Source organism: Podarcis raffonei, chromosome 1 (assembly GCF_027172205.1).
Source record: "Podarcis raffonei isolate rPodRaf1 chromosome 1, rPodRaf1.pri, whole genome shotgun sequence".
Lineage (NCBI taxonomy): Eukaryota > Metazoa > Chordata > Lepidosauria > Squamata > Lacertidae > Podarcis > Podarcis raffonei.
In genome coordinates, this window is record NC_070602.1 from 32,100,905 (window position 1) to 32,122,109 (window position 21,205).

Consider the following 21,205-nt stretch of genomic DNA (forward strand, 5'->3'; position numbering starts at 1 on the left):
TAAATCCAACTGTTTTAAAGACAAAAATAACCCCCACATCAAACTGATGAAATAGGTAAACATTTGCTAATACATTGTTGCTTTGGTTCTCCGCTCTATGGTTTTTCTTCTTTTAGAATGTCAGGAATGAATGGAGTTCCTCTTCATGCAGCTGACAAATTGCCTCTGGCCCAGAAATGTTAATGCCACAAAACATTTGTTAATGCTTAAGGTGCCATAGGATTCTGTTGTCTGAGCAATGTGTACACTGTGTTCCCACACTGCAGAACTGGCAGTATTTGGCACAAATAATGCAAATCAATTATTAGTAGTAGAGTCAACAGATCTTAGGAAAAAGTCACGCAGTTTCTTTCTATAATACAAGAAGCCTCCATTGATAATCCCCCAGGGTTTTCAGAAAAACAAGCTCTCTCTCCCAAGAGCTTTATTTGTAATCATATGTTTTCCTGGATTTAATATATAAGTTGCAATAGCATTGGAGATTATCTTCCAAGGGAGGGAATATATGTAGTGCTGTACACTCACTTTTGAAAGTGATTCACTTCACAGGTAACGATATCATCTGCCATAAACAGACATGCAGCATGATACTAAACATACATTCAGTGCAGCCCATTTCAGCCTTCTGACAGCTTCTATTGGTTTGTTTAGAAACTTTAATTTAAAAGTTTTATAAATGTGGGGTATTTATTCTATATTCCACCTTTCTCCCAGTGAAGATCCCAAGGCAGCTTACAACACAAATTAAAAACACAAATTAAAAATAAATATTAAAGTTAGCCAAGCAAGTAGCCCTATATAAGCAGCACTGAAAATGCTTAAAACCATTTAAAAGCACAAAGAATTACCACATCCACTCTCGGGAGACCCTTTCAGAACAGCTAGTTGATGGCCAAAGGCCTGCTGGAACAAAAAAGTGCTTTCCTGCTGGTGAAAGAAAAGCAAGAGGAAGGTCAGTGCAGCCTTCCACAAGGTGGGAGCAGCCACTGACAAGACCCTCTCTCATGTCCTCAACCAAGGTACTTATGAAGGTGGTGGAGCCAAGATAAAGGCCTCCTCAGAAGATGTCAAGGCCCATAAAGGGAGATGCAATAATTATTCAGCTAGCCTGGATCCAAACCATATAGGGCTATGTCAGTCATAACCAGCAAACTGTCTCTGTACACACCAAAAAGTTTTCCTGAATGTTAGGTATGAAGATTTTGTTGAAGTTCAGAGCGTTAATTTTACAAGTTATATTTTAGGGAGCTAATAATCTCAGCTGAACAAAGAGGTAAGTATTTAAAATCATGTTGGTGCGTAAGCATACTTAGGGCTACAATATTAAGCTCATTTACTAAGGAGTGGGTCCCATTGAACTCACTGTTTAAACTTGCTTAGGGGTCTTATGCTGGATTATAACTTGTTTTTAGATATGCTGTATTTACTAGATGTTTGTATAGATTTGTAGTACTTTTATGATGAACATCATAGTTCTGGGCAAACTTACTTGGAAGTAAATTCCACTTAAATTGGTACAACTTACAAGAAAATAGGTTGTGTTGTGCCTAGTGTTTTACGCTGTAATTCGTGTTTGGAAGGCAAAAATAAAGGAAGAAGATGGGATAAATTCCTTTGCCCAGATCAGGTTTTATGAGCCAAAATGTATGCATAAGCTTTGTAAGGTCAGCTATGATGTGGTATTGAGAGGTAAGCATATTTTCATCCATTGGTCTTTAACTGGTGGATTAGAACCCACAAATGTGTAAAAGGGGTTGTACCGGTGACATTGCTATCATTCCCTCCCCCTATATTTTAAGAAAATAAAATAAGGGAAAATGGAGAAGGGAGAGGGGGAGATACTTAACACCAGTATAATAAACACATTAAGTTTGTGTCTTGTATTGTAGACAGGGGTTAAAGGTGAGTTTCAGATCTGAAAAGTCTGAAGACGTCTGTTCTAATCAACACGTTGTGTGTACCTTGGTCTTTGTAGAATGTGTAAGCATGTAATAAAACAATGTACAGTGGCTTTTTAAAAAGTGGAAGCATTTCATCCTAAGGTCTTTATCTCACGGATAGTTAATGGAAGGTATTCAGTTAAATAATTGTGTGAGGGGAATGACTTCAGTTTACGCAGTGGGACTCCCCCCTCTCCTCCCTCGCACACCTCCTAAATCTGCCCCCCCTAAATCTGTTATTGGGAGCAGCATTGAGCAGAGAAGGGAAGAGTCATTCTGCTCACAATTACTTAGTTTGCTTGTGCTTGCAACAAGCTTGTTTACATGGAGCTCAGTGAAGCACCCAACCAAATGCCTATAATTTTGAGTTGCCAATGAGAATATTCTTATAGCTGGCTATATGCATGTCTTTGGAAGTGCAGAGTTCAACTGTAAATCTGTATGTAGGGCAGGTATTGCTTTTGTTCCTTCATCATATTTATTGCAAATTTTGGTAGCAAAGAGCCAAGTACACATTGTATGTAAATACTCAAAATCAGAGTCCTGACACTCTTTTTCATTAAATAATTTTTTGTTTGGAGGAAAGTGTGAAGAGTAGACAAGTGGTAGGGAGGGGCACAGAGAATTCTAAATTGTTTTCCTTCTCACTGTTTATCATATTCAAATCCCCCTCCCCTCAAAGACGTGTCCCCCCTTGGGATTTTTCTTTCTGTAATGGGAAAAGCTACTTTGGGTCTGCTGTGGGTATGAGGCAGACAAGGGAAGACCTAAGCACCACCTCTTCCCACCTCTTGCTTGATTTATTGCTCTCTGATTTTTCCACGTTTTGCTAAGTTATTCAACTTCTTCCCTCCATGGACCTTTTGATAACACAGTGTTGTGCTTTTTTGCATGGGCTTCGGCTGGGGTAATTCTGTCAATGACAGCAATAAAATAAGAGCTATTCATTAAAAGCAGAGTTTCAGGGAGCTGGCTGCTTATAATTGCAGGTCAGAGGGCTGCATTGGTGAGCTCTGCAACTTCAGCAGAGATTCTGCTCTCTACTTGCTCCCCCCCAAGTTGCAGCATCACTTTGTTCTGCTTGGCAAGCTGCTGTTGAAACCTGCAAGTTTCAAAAGTTTATTGATGCAGACTTGTTCAGTACAGCTGGATAATACAGCTATTAGAAACACCTAAATTGAAGCTTGAGATTTCCCCCCAGTGTACTGAAGCTATGGCTGCTGCAATAAGTGGAAGGTATTTGGTGGGTAATATCATTTTATGATTGTGGAATTCATTCTGGAGTAGGATCCTGAGAACAATCATTATTGACCATGGTTCAAACTTCTTTCAGAAAACCAGAGTTAATACTAATTATGGTTTGTCCAGGTCAAGACATAATGAGCTACTGTGGTTAGTTGAAAGTGGAGACTAAGGTTTCCACACTTGCGGCTGCACTGGAAGAGGAGAAGGGAGCCCATGGTGCACTGTTGCATGCCAGTGCAGCCAGTATGATACAAATGCATTGTGCAATATAGATGTGCCCAGGGTAGGTTTTTGTGGTATTATCTTCCCATCTATGTCACTCCCTCAATAGTCCACTTGCAACATTGATACTTGCCTATAGTGCTTTTATTTATTTATTGCTTGATCTGTAGAACCTGCACAGCAGTTTACAATAAAATTACACACCTACAATAAAACCATACATGTACAATAGAAAGTATTTTGGCATTCAGCTTTGGAATTGTAACAAATAAAACTTTTGGCTTTACATATACAAAGCCACATCAAACTGTTGACAGGAGTTTGGTATTAAAATAACAAATATAAATCAGGCTGTTTATAAAATTTCTTACTCACTTTTCACTATAAGGTCTCAGGGCAGGTTACAATGATATAATATTTCCCCCCTCAAAAAGTAAAACAATTAAAAGTAGAATAGAAAAATAAATTCAACAAAAGAGGTGGGTCTCGCAAAACAAAATACCATACCTTAACTGTCAAAGGCCAGGGTAAGGAGTTGTATCTCCAGCATACAGTGCAAGCTGCACAATGAAGATGCTACCTAGGCACACCTCTCTGGGGAGGGGTTTTCACAATTTAGGGGCTGCTGCAGACCCAGGATACATGAAGAGTGTTTGGCATGGAGAGTACAGATAAATTGAAAAATTCCTAGATTATGAGCGGAAAGGTTGGAGGAATTTTACTGAAGACATGGCTGTTGCTGAGCTTGGTAGCTCTTGAATATGTTCACTATCTTGTCTTGCCCCCCCCCCCCCCGTTCTGTATTGCTCTTCTAGTGTGTAAGTCTGGTTGGTCATATTTAAAACGACCAAAGGTTTGTTGGTGTGATAATACAGAACTGTTGTATTATACTGGATACTTTCATTGCAGTTCAATTTGTCCAATGTGAGTGGTGTGCCATGGTGACTGTACTGCTGAGCTGCTGCCATATCTGATGTGTTTACCAAGCTTTGAATAATACAGCAATCTGTAGCAACCACATATGGTGGTGTGTATTGCATAGTACCAGTCTGAACTTGCTAGTTAAAGAACTTAAGAGGTGAATGAACCCTTCCCCCGTGCACACTGTTTTGAAATGAATGGGAGTGTGGTAATCCTTGTGATATTCTTTTGGATAACACTTCTCAAATCAAAGTTACTTTGCAGGTCAGTGTACTTTCGAGCTGACACTTTATATTGCTGCAATGTTACAGCCGCTTGAGAGATGTATGTATGATATCTCTTTTTTAATATGTGCACTGGCAATACTGTAGAATGTCCACTATCCAAATGCAACAGAGGCTCCTAGTTGTTTTTTGTTTTCCCGCATGTAGCTCTATGAAAAATGTATGTGTTTCGAGATGGCTAGTAATGCAGGTAACTTGGAGGTGCTCCATAATGCCCGTTCAAATGAAACAAGGCTTGGTTTCTAATTCATTCTCCAAAACTTGCATGTATCCATTAATGTGTGCTTCTGTTTCAGAAATAGGAACGCAGTGATGGCAACCTTCCTCGAGTTCATTCAGCAGAATGAAGACAGGGATGGCGTTCGATTCAGCTGGAATGTATGGCCTTCCAGTCGTCTTGAGGCTACAAGGATGGTGGTTCCTGTGGCCTCTCTGTTTACACCATTGAAAGAGCGGCCTGACTTGCCTCCCATTCAGTATGAGCCGGTCCTGTGCAGCAGAACTACCTGCCGAGCTGTTCTAAATCCATTATGGTAATTTCAGATAAAGAGTTTTAAACTTTGCATGGATATTAGTACTTTATTATTGTTATAAAAGGTATTTTATATGTTATTTATGTTCGGGAGTTTGAAAGACAAATTTATTTTCTGACCTTCACTATAAAAAAATGTTACAAATAGTTAGTATCTTGGACATTTAAAAAAACAACACCCTCACAAATCAATACAAAATTATGCACAGCACATAAAAGATATTATCTAAAGTGCAGCTCATTATGGGTGATATCCAGCTTCAGTCATGCTTGGAGTAGACCTTCTGAAATCAATTGAGTTAAGTAACTTAATTGATTTCAATGAGTTTGTTTGGAGTATGATTTGGATACTTTCCGAAGTGCATTTTTGAAGTTGACAGTAACTGTGAGCATGCCTTATCTACAGAATTTTTCTTGCTCCATAAAGTTATCCATGACAGCAGTTAGAAAAAAAATGGCCAAAAAGTGTAAATAGTAAAAACAGTTCTTATTTTGTAGTATTTTTTCCCAAGGGTCTTAATACCTTATTCCCACAAGATCTTTTTTAAAGCAAGTCCTGTTGATTGTAACAGGACTTTAAAAACATACGTATAATGTATGGTTCTGTACTGAAGCTGTTTTCTCGTGGATAAATTAACTGAAATCATATTGCCTCATATGTACACAGAGCTTCTATGTGATGCTTCATATGTGTGCTTGCCATGTACAAATCTGCAATATTTTTTTTAATGTGCTGTGCTGCATACCATTAACAGAAAAGGTATCCCTGAAATTTCCACATTTGGTGACATGCCAAAAACAATAAATACCAAAATAAAGGTAACACTGGTGCCACTTTGCTTCTGCAATATTATCAGCCACTCACTGCTTAACTAACTTGCAGCCACGTGGCTAACCAGATTATTTAATATAATTGTTCTGCCTTTTGTTATGGTGCATGGCAAGACACAACTCTAATTTTATTTATTTCCCTGAATATTTATACTTTCCCCAGTGAGTGTAAACTAATTTGCAATAATTGTAAGGAAACACACTAAAATGATAAATTTAACAGTAATCGAATAAAAAGCAGTACCAAACACAACTTATGGTATCAGGAAGGAGTTAAGATAAAGCACAAATATTTTAATGGGTTAGAGAAGAAAAGTTTTGATAACTAGCTTTGATCAGAATAAATGATGAGACTAAAGTTTGTGGGTTGACCATTGACCAACGGTCTCAGTGACCTGACAATAAAGCTTCTGTCGGAAGAATGGGGAAAGATGCAGTTTTAAGCTATCCTTCCCCTGCCTCTCCAGCCCCCACTACATCAGGAACAGATTTAAGGTGTGTGTTGGGTGAGGGGAATGGCCAAAAATTGCTTCCCTTCACATTCTTGCTGAGCGACAGTGTTAGATACTATGCTGTATTACCTGTGCCCATGTTTAAGCATGAAACTGCAAAGTATCTGACTTGCATTCATAATTTGTCTATTAAAACACTTTAAAATTTATTTTTGTAGCCAAGTGGATTACCGAGCAAAACTATGGGCTTGCAATTTTTGTTACCAGAGAAATCAGGTAAGAGAACTTTCAGGTGAATGCATTTTAAGATTGAGATATGAGTGGTAATAATATTAACATGTAAAGGGTGGGGGTGGGGTGGAATAGACTAGTATAGGTAAACCCTTTCCAGCTTGTTGCTCTGCAGATATTTTGGACTTCAGCTCTCAACAGCCCCACATATTGTGGCCATATGTCAGGGATGTTGAGAGTTATATTCTAAAGCACTTGGAGGGCACCAGGTTAGGAAAGGCTGACTGGTATAGAAATTTATGCTTCAAAGTGTTTTTTGTTTGAATTTTTCATTTGATTGGATCCCTTTTCTTCTGCAGTTTCCTCCTACGTATGCAGGCATATCTGAGATGAACCAGCCTGCAGAACTCTTACCTCAGTTTTCTAGCATTGAATATGTAGTACAGGTAAATACCTTGATTAAAATCTTTGGGATTCTTGGGTCAGAAAAGTTGCCACTGTGATGGTCTCCAATATGTGGAGTTTGGACAAGGACTCAGCTATATAGTGGCAAATAAAACGTTTTAGATGTGTTGTAAAGTGCAATATACAAATGTGACACTAGATGGCATAGTGAGTTCGATGTATTTTTAAAAACATTTTTTAAAAAAGCGTTTTCACAGCATTTTTAATACGTGTGTAGATTCCACCTCAGAGTCAGCTGTAGTCATACTTTCCTGAACAATTAGTGTAGCCTAAAACCTATGTAACTCAGAAGTAGGAGGAGCATGGGTAGTTCAGGGGTGACATCCTAATATGTTTCAGCCACCATGGAGCCGGTAGCACAAGTGCTCTTCAGCTTATACATTTGTTTCAACTGAACTGAGTGCTAAGCAATACAGTCGTACCTTGGTTCTGAAACGCCTTGCGACTCAAACGTTTTGGCTCCTGAATGCCGCAAACCCGGAAGTGAGTGTTTCAGTTTGCGAAGCCGAACGTCCAACGCGGCTTCTGCAGGTTTTGATTGGCTGCAGGAAGCTCCTATAGCCAATCTGACGCCGTGCCTTGGTTTTCAACCATTTTTGGAAGTCGAACGGACTTCTGGAACGGTTTCCATTCGAGAACCAAGGTACGACTGTATAGAAAAACAGATTTAAATAACACTGGAATCTAATACACGTATGTCTGCCCAAGTCAGTGCCTTACACTTTGCATAGTGTTAGAGAGATTCATGTGTTTTTATTTAGGACTGTAAAACGGATACAACCATGTTGAAGCCGGTTTTGCATGAGTATTCCCAAGAAAGCATTTGATCAGGTATAGTTTGGGGATAGTTACAACAAGGCTGTTCCTGACTTTTTGAAGTAATGTTAATGCTGCAATCTTGTTCACTTTTTCTTAAAGCGCGGACCTCAGATGCCTTTGATATTTCTTTATGTTGTTGACACGTGTATGGAAGATGAAGACTTGCAAGCTTTGAAGGAATCCATGCAAATGTCGTTAAGTCTCCTACCTCCAACTGCTTTGGTTGGACTCATTACTTTTGGGAGAATGGTTCAAGTTCATGAGCTTGGCTGTGAGGGGATTTACAAAAGTTATGTTTTCAGAGGCACAAAGGATCTGACTGCAAAACAACTTCAGGTAAATATAAAATTAATATTAAAAATGGTATTTCCAGTTTTGGAGCCGCTCTGTCTTTGAAGATGGAAGTAAAAAAATCTGTACCTTACTGAACAGTTAAGGAATTAAGCAAACTTTTTCAATGTGTAAAATGAGAAAATCAGCATCATAAAGATGTTTCCAAACTTTTTTTAAAAGTAAGAGATTTTTTTAATTAAAAAGACTCGGTGTAAATGAGTAAGAAATATTCCTTAAGTTTCTTTAAAATGTTGTTGCTGTTTATATGCTGAATATGTAACTATATTCAACTTTATTATGTTAAATATACTCACAGGAAATGTTAGGACTTACAAAAATGAATGTTGCACAAGTGGGGCGTGGCCCTCAAGCTCAGCAGCCACCACCATCAAACAGGTATTTGTTTTTATTAAGAAAAAAAATGTACCAAATTGTTTTACAGTAAGACCTGCTTTGTAATTTTGCAGTATGAGTCATTGGAGGAAAGGTGGGTTATAAGCGTAATAATAAATAGATGAATAAAAAATGTTAAAATGTCAGATATTGAGGTCAATCCCTGTTCCCAACTCTCTTTTTTCCAAGCAAGTGTACTCAAGATGCAAACTTTAGCTTGTGCCAAATCCTATTCATTCATTTATTTACTCATTTATATGCATGCCACCCAGTAACAAGCTTTCTGGGTGACTCACAATGAAAGTAAATCAGCTGCCAACTTAAGTCATACTTGGGGTAGAAGCACTGAAATCAATGGGCTTAAGTTTGTCATGAATAATAATAATAATAATGGGTAGCTTCCAACATAATATAAAAACACAGGGAGACATCAAGCATGAACTAACTTAAGTCTATTGATTTTGGAAGGTCTATTCCCAGTATTACTTAGTTGGATACCACCCATGTAACATTAAATTTATAACAAAATTTAATTTGTATTTTAAACACTATAATTGTGGGTCAATACTTTGCAAATATATAAATGGTCTAGAATTATTTGAAAGCTTGTGCAATCAAGGGAAACTTTTTTTTAACTTAATGTTTTTCTTTTCTCCAGGTTCTTACAGCCAGTCCAGAAAATTGACATGAATCTCACTGATCTTTTGGATGAACTGCAACGTGATCCTTGGCCTGTTCCCCAAGGGAAAAGACCTTTGCGGTCTTCTGGAGTGGCACTTTCCATAGCTGTAGGACTGCTAGAGGTAACAACTTCTCATTTATGCGCATCTGAAAGTTCGCTGCCCTTATCTGGGTTACCTGAATGGGTTAAAGCAATGTGAATTTGATTTGAAATTGGAAAAATGCTGAAGGTTGTTCCCTCCGATTGCAAACAGACTTTCCTGAAGTTTTTCCAGTTCAGCTGTTTCTTTTTGCAGTTATAGAAAAGTGAGGGACTATAGTGCAAATACTAAAAATACTTAGTTAAATAGGTCTCAGCATTAACCTTAGGTCACAGTTCAACCTATTTTAGAACTCAATCAGCATTTCCGAATATCATCACAATATGTCTTTGAAACACATCTTTTTGCTTTCTGTCTTAAAAACATTTATTATCCCACAGTGTACTTTTCCTAACACTGGTGCCCGTATAATGATGTTTATTGGCGGACCGGCTACACAGGGACCTGGGATGGTTGTAGGAGATGAACTTAAGGTGCCTATAAGGTCTTGGCATGACATTGAAAAAGACAATGCCAAATATGTAAAAAAGGGTACTAAGGTAAGAACACATAAGTTTTAAATTCTGTAATTATTTGGAATATATGTAAAGTAATGTGAGATCTGTACATAATTTATTCAGTGACTGCATATTTTCTAAAATTAAAACCCCTCCAAAACAAAGTGGTACATTTCCATTAACCTTGGAGGCATATTTTGTGTGCTTGCCTTGATAGAGGGTGACATAAGCATAATGGAACATATAGGACTGTGGAAGAAATAGCATGTAATTCTCCACCCATCCAATACTTCATATAGCATCTCTTGAAACTGCTGTGTGACTATATGTCTTCCTTCCCTTCAAAACCACAGTGTATTGACAGCCATCATGCCAATGGAATAAAGTTTAATCCAGATGAGATTGGTGCTGGATGGGAAGTTGAACTAGGAAAAAGTGTTACATTCTAGATGAGGTCACAACATTCCCCCTAAAATATCAGATATAGGGCTTGGGGCTGCTCCTTGATGCAGTTCTGCTTCATCTTGTTCAAACTGTATCTGTTGTCCAGAATGCCCGCCCCCCAAGTAAAGGTAGCTATTTTGGCTTATACAAAATCAGAACAATTATGAATTAAAACATATTTCTGTTTTAAATACTGATCTAGTCTTGTATAGCATCTGAAAGAATATAATTTCGCAAATACACTTCATCTTCTGAAGAATATTTGAAGCCTTAATGTAAAATGTGGAAAGTTTGACCTGCATTGTTTAGTAAAAGTTATGTTTACATTTGTGTCTCTAGCATTTTGAAGCTTTGGCAAATCACGCTGCTACAACCGGTCACGTTATTGACATTTATGCATGTGCACTAGATCAGACTGGTCTTCTGGAGATGAAGTGCTGTCCTAACTACACTGGGTATGTGTTACATTTTACAGTAATGTAAAAGAGGCTATATGCAGAAACAGTGTTCTTGTGTAATTAAGAGAAAAGCTATATATTGGAAGTCAAGTGGACTTGCATAAGTTTGCATGATTATGTCTGTGTCAGCAAAGTAGTCACTACAATTAATCTTTTTCAATCATGAAATTATAGATTAAAACGAGTTTTCACTTCAGAAAGCAATACCCTTTGACTAGTACTCTTAATTGCAATATATTCCTTTCTCCTGTTTAAAGATTTTGTATCACACAGCTATTAATACTGAGCATAATACTATTCTGGGGAGTAATCTTTAAGTAAGATTTTTCTCTTTACTGAGAAAGTTAAATGCTGCTGCACAGAAGCACTATTGTAGGATTATAGTGCTGGAAAGTATCAAATCAAATCTAACCTCCTGTCCTTTGTCAAGCACCAATGTTTTCTTTCTTCTCCTTCCCTAACATCCATAATCTACACCATGGTGTGCTGCAAGCATGAAAGGCACACCCCGCAAAATCAATGGGTGATATCCAATTAAGTCTTACTTGAAGCAGACCTATTCAAATTCTGCCAGTGCTTCTCAGGAGCTACATCGATATGTATAAAATGGTCTGTTTGTGAAATAAATTGTTTAGGGATAGCCACTGGGCCCTCAGTGCTGCTTTCCATGTTTTATTACTACATTATGCCTCTTCAGGAATGAGCTGTGGGTGGGGTGGGGAAGCCAATGGATATAAGCTGATCCTGCATTGCTTCCATGAGTGCTTGTGATGGTCACTTTTATACATAGCATATAGATCTGCAATATCACAACGAAATATGGGATGGCAGGAGTGGAGCAGAAATCTTCACAGGTGAACTTGTGGTAGCAGCCTAGAGTGTGATGACTTAGAGCAGTTCCAGATTCCATTATAACTGCTCTTTCGCGTTTTTTATATATTGTTTGACTTAATTATTCATTTTTCCCCCATGTAGGGGTTACATGGTAATGGGAGACTCTTTCAATACATCCCTGTTCAAACAAACCTTTCAGCGTGTGTTTACCAAAGATGCACAGGGGCAATTCAAGATGGGATTTGGAGGTACCTTAGAAATCAAAGTAAGATTTGGAATTTTACTATAAATATTTTTAAAGGTCTTGTGTTGTTATTCCATCACATTTGTTTACAACTAATTAAGCTATTGCACTAAGGTATTATTATTGCTAGTAACAATTGTTCAGTCAGCGTTTTAGTTTAAACCTTTAGCGTTGGGGTCGTAGTATTTTATTTTACAGTGAAAATAAACACTGGAATTTAGTGTGGCTGTGATCCAGCATTCATTGCTTGGCAAAACTGTTGTGAATTCCTATCCTTGACTTACAAGATATGCAACTGGGTATCTTTCCTGTAGGGACGCGGGTGGCGCTGTGGGTAAAAGCCTCAGCGCCTAGGACTTGCCGATTGCATGGTCGGCGGTTCGAATCCCCGCGGCGGGGTGAGCTCCCGTCGTTCGTTCCCAGCTCCTGCCCACCTAGCAGTTCGAAAGCACAATTAAGTGCAAGTAGATAAATAGGTACCGCTTTCTAGCGGGAAGGTAAACGGCGTTCCGTGTGCTGCTCTGGTGCCAGTTCGCCGGAGCAGCTTCGTCACGCTGGCCACGTGACCCGGAAGTGTCTGCGGACAGCACTGGCTCCCGGCCTTTAGAGTGAGATGAGCGCACAACCCTAGAGTCTGTCAAGACTGGCCCGTACGGGCAGGGGTACCTTTACCTTTACCTTTATCTTTCCTGTACCTTTGCAGACACAGCTCACTCTAACATCTTGTAATCTGTTGATATGATATTTAGATTGCACTCACAATACATACTGAATGTCAACAGAAATTTTTCTCTGTTGCATAAAGGTGCAATTCCTATAACATTTCTTCTTGCCAGTATGGAACGTGGGCAGCAGGGCATGAGATCCAGGGGATAGTATGGTGATTTGTCCATATCCTGCTGGTCATATGAATATGCTGCTGAGGAAAAATATATATCTGGGAAGGAGCTGTTGCTTAGTGGTAGTGCACATGGTGTGCACATGGAAGGTCCTTGACCCAGTATCTGCTATCTCCACAAAGGATGATGCCGTGAAAAGTCAGAGTAGACAATACTGAGCTGGTTGGCATTTTTATAAAACATCTCCATATGTTCACCTGTACGAAAGTGTGGGACTCTAAGGAACTTTGAGGGTACTCTGGGTCAGGTGCCTGTTCTGAGATATGATTTGTCATCTCTGCCACCAATGTTTGTTCTAGATTGGACTTGTAAAGGAGATGTAAAGTTAAAGTGTATAGGCTTCTACAAACTAGAGGAATGAAGTCTCATAAGTCCTTTTAGTGCAAGGAGTACTTTTAGTTGATCCAGTGAGTTGTTTAAGGCTGCAGTTCTCTACATACTTACCCACAGTGCAGTCTCATAGAAACCATTTTTACTACAAGAAAAGCTGTCTAGTTTCTGCTCCATTCTGAATCAAATGACTGTGCAGACCTCTGTTAGCACTGCTGTTTACTAGTAAAGGAGATTTACAAGCTCAGACTGCCAAGAGGAAAGATTATCCTACATTCTGCAGGAACAATCATTTGTTCTTATTTTATTTTGCTCTTCAATCTGTGTAGACTTCAAGAGAAATAAAGATATCTGGAGCTATTGGACCTTGTGTATCTCTCAATTCTAAAGGGCCCTGCGTATCAGAAAATGTAAGTTGATTAACCTGTAAATCACTTATACAATCTGTGCCTTTCTCACTTTTCACACACAAAATGCTATAGAAATTATGTAGTAAAATCTTGTGTAAAATCCTATTAGCATGTTGTCATTTTCAAAGGCATGATTTTACAAAAGTTTTGACTTTTTGTCCTTCAGGCCGGGTGAGCAGTGAGTTGTGTGGCTGTTGGCTGGTTTAGAACAGTTGATACCATTTTAATCCAACCCGTACACCTGTTACATAAAAATGCAGTAGATCCAGCTTTTTCTGATGTGACTAAGCATTAGTGGGTATCATATTGCGATTACACTATACCACTCTGTGTGTGAGTAATTCAATGTCACACTAAGGTGATTGTTCTGACAGGGAAAGCATTTTGGCTTGCCTGAAGGAACAATCCCCCTCCTCACCCCTACGTGCCGTTCCAGGGGTTCTCCCGATTCCCCTAGAGACAATTTCGTGTTTGCGCAGGGCAATGTGAAGGAAAAGCCCTGTTGTACAAGGAGAAGTCCTTGTGCAGGGCTTCTACTGACAGGACTCATTAACTGAATCCTGCCGTGTGTGTGTGTGTGTGTTTATTTCACTAGCCACTCAGTTTCCAAAGTAGTGAATATATTGTCGAGGAGTAGAAAGCTCTAGGTAGCGATAAGCACCTTACATATAGGCTTATTTATTTATGTATTGTACCTCTTGTGGTGCCTCCTGGGTTCAACAATGCTCACCATATATATATATATATATATATATATATATATATATATATGTGTGTGTGTGTGTGTGTGTGTATGTATATCAGCATTATAAACTTCACTATTTGTCGTACTTATCCTGTAGTTCTTTGGATGTGTATCAGTAATGTCTTGCTTAGTGCCAGTATAGTGGCTTATTGTTTCGTTTGGCTTTCTCCACTAGCATAAGGTGGCATTATTTCCTTCACACAGCCAAAGTATACTCGAGTCTGTGGAAATTCATGTTACAGTAAAATGTTAACAACATGTTAAGTGTTATCTTATATATATAATTTTGCTGTATCTAAGTAACTGGGATAGGAACCATTGAAAACAGCAGTACGTTTTCCCAAATCCTACAATTTGCTGTGTATAGCAAATGTAACTTTTGCTGAAAATTATTTGTAATATTTTTGCAGGAGATAGGAACAGGAGGTACATGTCAGTGGAAGATTTGTGGACTTAATCCTACCACAACCCTAGGATTGTATTTTGAGGTGGTTAATCAGGTAAGATAATTTTTTTAGAGTACATGTGCATATTTAAATATTTTTACTGATTGTGTAGGAGGTAGGTGGTTGAAAAAGCACAATTCCCACTTCCTCCTCCCCATTTTAATTGGAGCTTTGGGGAAGTAGCTGATGTGGTCTACAAAAGTAGTTTCTTTCAAGAATTATGTGATGGGGCCTGCTTGTGTGTTTCATCGCTTGGGGAGGGGGGAAAGCAAATTATAGTTTTCCCCATTTTAATTAGGAACATTTTTTGAGACTTGCTGTAGCTTGTAATACCATAAGGCGCTAAGCAACAAACCAGGAAGTCCCTGGTTTAGTTCTCACCTGTGTAATGAACTTGGTGGGCAGCCTTAGTAGTTTGCCTGCCTTCAGCCCACATCTACAATATGAGGGTAGTAATAGTTTTTTACCTTATAGGGTTGTTTGTAAGAAATGCTGAGGTTGTGTTTGTGAAGTACTTGGTTCTAAGTAGCTATATACATATTACATTGTATTATCTTGTCTCATCTACCGTGCTCCTGTCTTGCCTTCAGATTTGTACATCTCCTATAGTATTTTCTCTACTTAAAGCACTCTGTTTTGGAAGCTGCTCCAGTGTTGAATTAAATTGTAGCTAAATATAGGCAGTAAGCTTACTGACTTAATTTTTTCATATTTGTTTTATTTTTGTTTTTTTTTAAAATATTTTTATTGAAAAAAAATTTTTTTAACCACAAAAACATAACTTGACATTACAATAAACACAACAAATACATAAACAAACAAAAACAAAAACAGAACAAAAAACAAGTACAATTTCATATCTTATTTTCTTATGCCTTTCTTCCCCGACTTCCTCATGCCTCCCTTTTCTGTATTCCAAATTCTAATCAATTATTCAGCAAATCTTCCCTTATTTTGATTTAATTTTAATTTAATCTTCCTTATTCTCCTTGTCTTAACCATTACTAATAGTAACCGTTTACTTTCTGGTCCAACATCATTCTAACTTTCATTAATTTTATAATATTTCTTTAAATAGTCCTTAAATTTTTTCCATTCTTCTTCCGCTGCTTCTCTTCCCTGGTTTCGGATTCTGCTCGTCATTTCTGCCAAGCCCATATAGTCAATCACCTTCATCTGCCATTCTTCTAGAGTGGGTAGATCTTGTGTCTTCCAGTACTTCGCAATAAGTATTCTAGCTGCTGTTGTAGCATACATAAAAAAGGTTATATCCGTCTTTAACACCCCTTGGCCGACAATACCCAAGAGAAAGGCCTCTGGTTTCTTAGAGAAGGTATATTTAAATACCTTTTTCAGTTCATTATAGATCATTTCCCAGAATGCCTTAATCTTCGGGCACGTCCACCAAAGGTGAAAGAATGTACCTTCCTTTTCTTTACATTTCCAACATTTATTATCAGGCAAATGGTAAATCTTTGCAAGCTTGACTGGGGTTATGTACCACCTATAGATCATTTTCATAATATTTTCTCTTAAGGCATTACATGCCGTAAATTTCATCCCGGTGGTCCACAACTTTTCCCAATCAGCAAACAAGATGTTATGCCCAATGTCCTGAGCCCATTTAATCATACTTGATTTGACCGTTTCATCTTGTGTGTTCCATTTCAGCAGCAAGTTATACATTTTTGACAAATTTCTAGTACTTGGTTCTAACAGTTCAGTCTCCAATTTTGATTTTTCCACCTGGAAGCCAATTTTACTGTCCATTTTAAACACTTCATTTATTTGATGATAATGCAACCAATCTCTCACCTTCCCTTTTAATAATTTTTTCATATTTGTACAGCATATTGCACTTATTAAAGTAGCTTCTGACAAATCACCTCTAATTATATAATTGACAGTGGCAGTGATGGGATTCTTAATGTAGTGATCATGCTGCACAACTTTCCTGTGATTCTGTTCAATTTAATCTCTTCACCATTTACCCTTCGAAACAGCACAATGCTCCAATTCCTCAGGGTGGGCGAGGTGCAATCCAGTTTGTGACTCAGTACCAGCATTCGAGTGGACAGAGACGAATCAGAGTGACCACTGTTGCCAGAAAGTAAGCCCTAAGTTCTGATGTGCTATTCTAGATACTTGTGTGGTATGCACACTGTTTAACAAACAGTATTTTGCTTAGAAAGTAGACCTTATGTATGTAAGGTCTGACATTGTATGTAATGCTGACTTTACACTAGTGGAAAGCACTTTGAATCATGCACAGCAGAGCACCTGATTTTTGTTAATCTGCCAATATTTATTTATTCCAAAGAATCCCAGGGCAGCAGACACATAAACAAGAAAATGAAAACATCATAAATCCAGTACAGATGAGGTCTGGGAAAGAACTCTCCACTTAAAAGGCTTTTTGGAAAGGGAAGCTTTTTCAGTAGGCTGAAAAGGCAAACAAGACGGCGCTTGTCTATTATTTAATGGGAGGGAATTCCAAAGAGTAGGTGCCACAACACTAAAGGCCCCATTTCTATATGGAGAAGTACCTCCTGATGAGATAGTATCTGCAGGAAGCCCTCACTGCAGAATGCACAGTGATTGATTGAGTATATGAAGGGTGAGATACTATTTTAGGTAGCTGGATCCCAAGTTATATAGGGCTTTATATGGTAGAACCAGCACCTTGAACTTAGCCTGATTGCAGATTGGCAGCCAGTGCCAATTGAATTGGATACCTAATCATTGCAGTTTCCTACACCTCCAGAAATGCATGATCACATTAGCAACCATGGAGGTGTGCTGTGTGTGATTACGATTCAGAGCATGGTGTGCAGAGAGCTATATGATGCCTTTCCTTCAGGGGATCATGAATTGCTGATGATTCTGCAAGGCCTGCTTCTGGCATAATGTCTAAATTGGCTCTAAAGGAATTGTTGTATTTGCAACAAAGTGAGCTTCCTGCATGTTTTATGTTTCTCTTAATTGTGTAAGGGAGCTTTGTTTTGATTTGGAGGAGCAACATGGATTGGAGCTGTTTGTTATTAAACTGTTACATTTTTGCTTCTCTCTGATGACGTGTGGTAAACAAATGCTATTCTTTTGCAGTTGGGCTGATGCTCAGACACAGATTCAAAACATCGCTGCTTCTTTTGACCAGGAGGCGGCTGCCATTCTTATGGCCAGGCTGGCAGTGTACAGGGCTGAGACGGAGGAAGGACCTGATGTTCTTAGGTGGTTGGACAGACAGCTCATTAGACTGGTAAGACATTACAAATGTTTGAAAATATTGATTCCTCCTCCCATCTGAGATTGTATTTAGGGAGAGATTAGGACCGGACCTGGGACTTGTATTTGCCTTCTCTGCCCCCAGTGCAAATAGCAGATGTAGAGGTCCTGATCCAGAATGGGCTACTGCTCCTATTATTTACTTTAAAAAACGGACAGACATTTGTGCAACTGATGATTGTGTGAATGACGCCACATCTAGTTTGTTCCTAAGACTGCAATCTGATGCATAGTTACATTTTGAGTAATGTATATTTTGAATAGTTTTAAGCTATGTACTTCTAGTGCTAGATGTAAATTTGGCTGGCTTATATACAGTGTATAAAGTTGCAAAGGAACTTGTTGAAAGATATTAGAAGGATGACAAAGAATGCTTTTCACAGTGGATCTACTTTGTACAGTGGTACCTCGCAAGACGAATGCCTCGCAAGACGAAAAACGCGCAAGACGAAAGAGTTTTCTGTTTTTTGAGTAGTTCCGCAAGACGAATTTCCCTATGGGCTTGCTTCTTGCGAGTTTGTTTCCTTTTTCTTAAAGCCGCTAAGCCGCTAATAGCCGTGCTTCGCAAGACGAAAAAACCGCAAGACGAAGAGACTCGCGGAACGGATTAATTTCGTCTTGCGAGGCACCACTGTACTATAAAGTGCCAACATAAATAAGCCAAAGGTTTTGCTTGTCATAATTACCTCTAACTCTTGCATTTCAAAACTTCACTCCACAATTTTTAAAGTCATGTTTTTTCTCAATAGATATACTGCTCAAGTAAAACTTAATTGTCTGGAAGCCTCAGTTGTATTCCTCCCTCTTTTGAGAGCTGAAAAATAATATACAAACATTGAGCTTGTTGCTAACTGTTAAAGTTGATGTGAATGTTTCCACAAAATCTGTGGGTCTTAAACATTTGGTATTGAATGAAGCACTTTGGTTAGATTTCATTCTGGGATCTATGTATGGTAACTATGTACCGGTACTTGCCACTCTTGAACAGAATTTTTGAAGCCTCCCCATGCTACTTCGGTGAAGTTAGGTTGCTTTGTAATGTAGTGAAAGTAGAAGTATATATTTCTGAAAATGTCATGATAGTATTTGAAGTGTCACACTGAAAACTTAAAAGACTTTTTAAAATTTATCCAGTGTCAGAAATTTGGAGAATATCACAAGGATGATCCAAGTTCCTTCAGATTTTCAGAAACCTTTTCCCTTTACCCACAGGTGAGTATGAATGAATTGAAATAGAGAAGATTCTGTATCCAGTATGATGCTTATATTCACTCTATTGTAAGATGTCCAAGTGTCCTTGATTAGATTGCATTTTTTAAAAAGTTCTGCTTCATGCTAGCATTTTGGGATTTGTGAAGCAGTACGACATAAAACTGAATAGTTTTTCTCATTCTAAGCCTTTTAACTTTGGCTGTTCTGAATTTCTTATTTTTTTTTTAAAATAAATTTTTATTGATTTTCCAACACATTTTAAAAGACAATACAAAACAATACAAAAACAAACATATAAACACGTATAATTTCTTAACCTTCTTTTCCTTAAGCCTTCTTTCAGCGACTTCCCCATACCTCCTTTTTCTGCATCCCTGTTTTAAATCTTTCCAGCAACCCCTAATTTTAATTACTTATAACACTTCCTTTAAGTCCTTTTTCTCATATCCAATTGTTTATCGCTGCAATTCTATTTTGCATTACTCAAAACATTTTAACACTCATTAATTTTACAACAGTTCTTAAGATAAACTTTAAATTTCTTCCAATCTTCTTCCACCGTCTCTTTCCCTTGGTCGCGGATTCTGCCGGTCATCTCAGCCAGTCCCATGTAGTCAATCACCTTCGTCTGCCATTCTTCCAGTGTGGGTAGTTCTTGTGTCTTCCAGTACTTTGCTAAAAGTACTCTTGCTGCTGTTGTCGCATACATAAAAAACATCCTATCTTTCTTTGACACCAATTGGCCTACCATGCCCAGGAGGAAGGCTTCTGGTTTCTTCACAAAAGTGCATTTAAGCACCTTTTTCATTTCATTATAAATCCTTTCCCAGAAAGCCTTAATCTTTGGGCACGTCCACCAAAGGTGATAAAAAGTACCTTCAGTTTCATTACATTTCCAGCATTTGTTATTGGGCAAGTGATAAATTTTTGCAAGCTTGACTGGGGTCATGTACCACCTATAAATCATTTTCATAATATTCTCTCTTAAGGCATTACATGCCGTGAACTTTATACCGGTGGTCCATAACTGTTCCCAGTCAGCAAACATAATGTCATGTCCAATGTCCTGTGCCCATTTAATCATAGCTGATTTAACCATCTCGTCCTGTGTATTCCATTTCAACAGCAAGTTATACATTCTTGACAAATTCTTAGTACTGGGTTCCAAAAGCTCTGTTTCTAATTTCGACCTCTCCACCTGAAAGCCAATTTTCCTGTCCTGTTTAAAAACTTCATTTATCTGGTAATAATGAAGCCAGTCTCTTACTTTGGACTTCAATTTCTCATAACTCTGCAATTTAACTTTTCCCTCCTCATACTCTATGATTTCCCAATATTTCGGCCATTTGGATTCCATATTTAATTTTTTCACTTCCTTAGCTTCCATCGGTGACAACCACCTGGGTGTTTTGTTTTCCAACAAATCTTTATACCTAATCCATACATTATATAGGGCTTTTCTAACAATATGGTTTTTAAAACCTTGATGGATCTTAACCTTGTCATACCATATATATGCATGCCAACCAAATCTATTATTGAACCCTTCCAAATCCAAAATATCTGTATTTTCAAGAAGCAGCCAATTTTTCAGCCAGCAAAAAGCCGCTGATTCATAGTACAGTTTTAAGTCCGGCAGGGCAAACCCCCCTCTTTCTTTTGCGTCAGTTAGTATCTTAAATTTTATTCTGGGCTTTTTGCCCTGCCAGACAAATCTAGATATATCTTTTTGCCACCTCTTGAAACAATCCATTTTGTCCACAATCTGCTTTTTCAATAGCAAATTCTTCTGTAACAACATTATTTACAATCAGTTTTGCTTTTTGTTCAGAATAAATCGCACTTATACCATTCTCAAAACCTTGGCCTACCCCCATCCCTTGGAGATTCTTTTTCATAAAACTCCAAGAAATATTGTCAAAGGCTTTCTCCGCATCCACAAATATTAATA

The 21,205-nt window shown here is 38.2% G+C and overlaps 1 protein-coding gene across 1 annotated transcript in view; it reads left to right on the forward strand.

The window, feature by feature from the left end:
• SEC23A (SEC23 homolog A, COPII coat complex component) overlaps positions 1-21,205 on the forward strand; it is a 32,216-nt gene that overhangs the window by 1,281 nt on the left and 9,730 nt on the right. Inside the window, exons 2-15 of the mRNA XM_053379960.1 lie at positions 4,909-5,145; positions 6,646-6,703; positions 7,018-7,104; positions 8,042-8,278; positions 8,592-8,671; positions 9,327-9,471; positions 9,831-9,989; positions 10,731-10,846; positions 11,825-11,948; positions 13,486-13,566; positions 14,722-14,811; positions 16,761-16,867; positions 17,863-18,016; positions 19,177-19,254. Of these exons, the coding sequence (XP_053235935.1) occupies positions 4,925-5,145; positions 6,646-6,703; positions 7,018-7,104; positions 8,042-8,278; positions 8,592-8,671; positions 9,327-9,471; positions 9,831-9,989; positions 10,731-10,846; positions 11,825-11,948; positions 13,486-13,566; positions 14,722-14,811; positions 16,761-16,867; positions 17,863-18,016; positions 19,177-19,254 (1,737 nt within the window). The 5' untranslated portion in view covers positions 4,909-4,924. The remainder of the gene's footprint in view (positions 1-4,908; positions 5,146-6,645; positions 6,704-7,017; positions 7,105-8,041; positions 8,279-8,591; positions 8,672-9,326; positions 9,472-9,830; positions 9,990-10,730; positions 10,847-11,824; positions 11,949-13,485; positions 13,567-14,721; positions 14,812-16,760; positions 16,868-17,862; positions 18,017-19,176; positions 19,255-21,205) is intronic.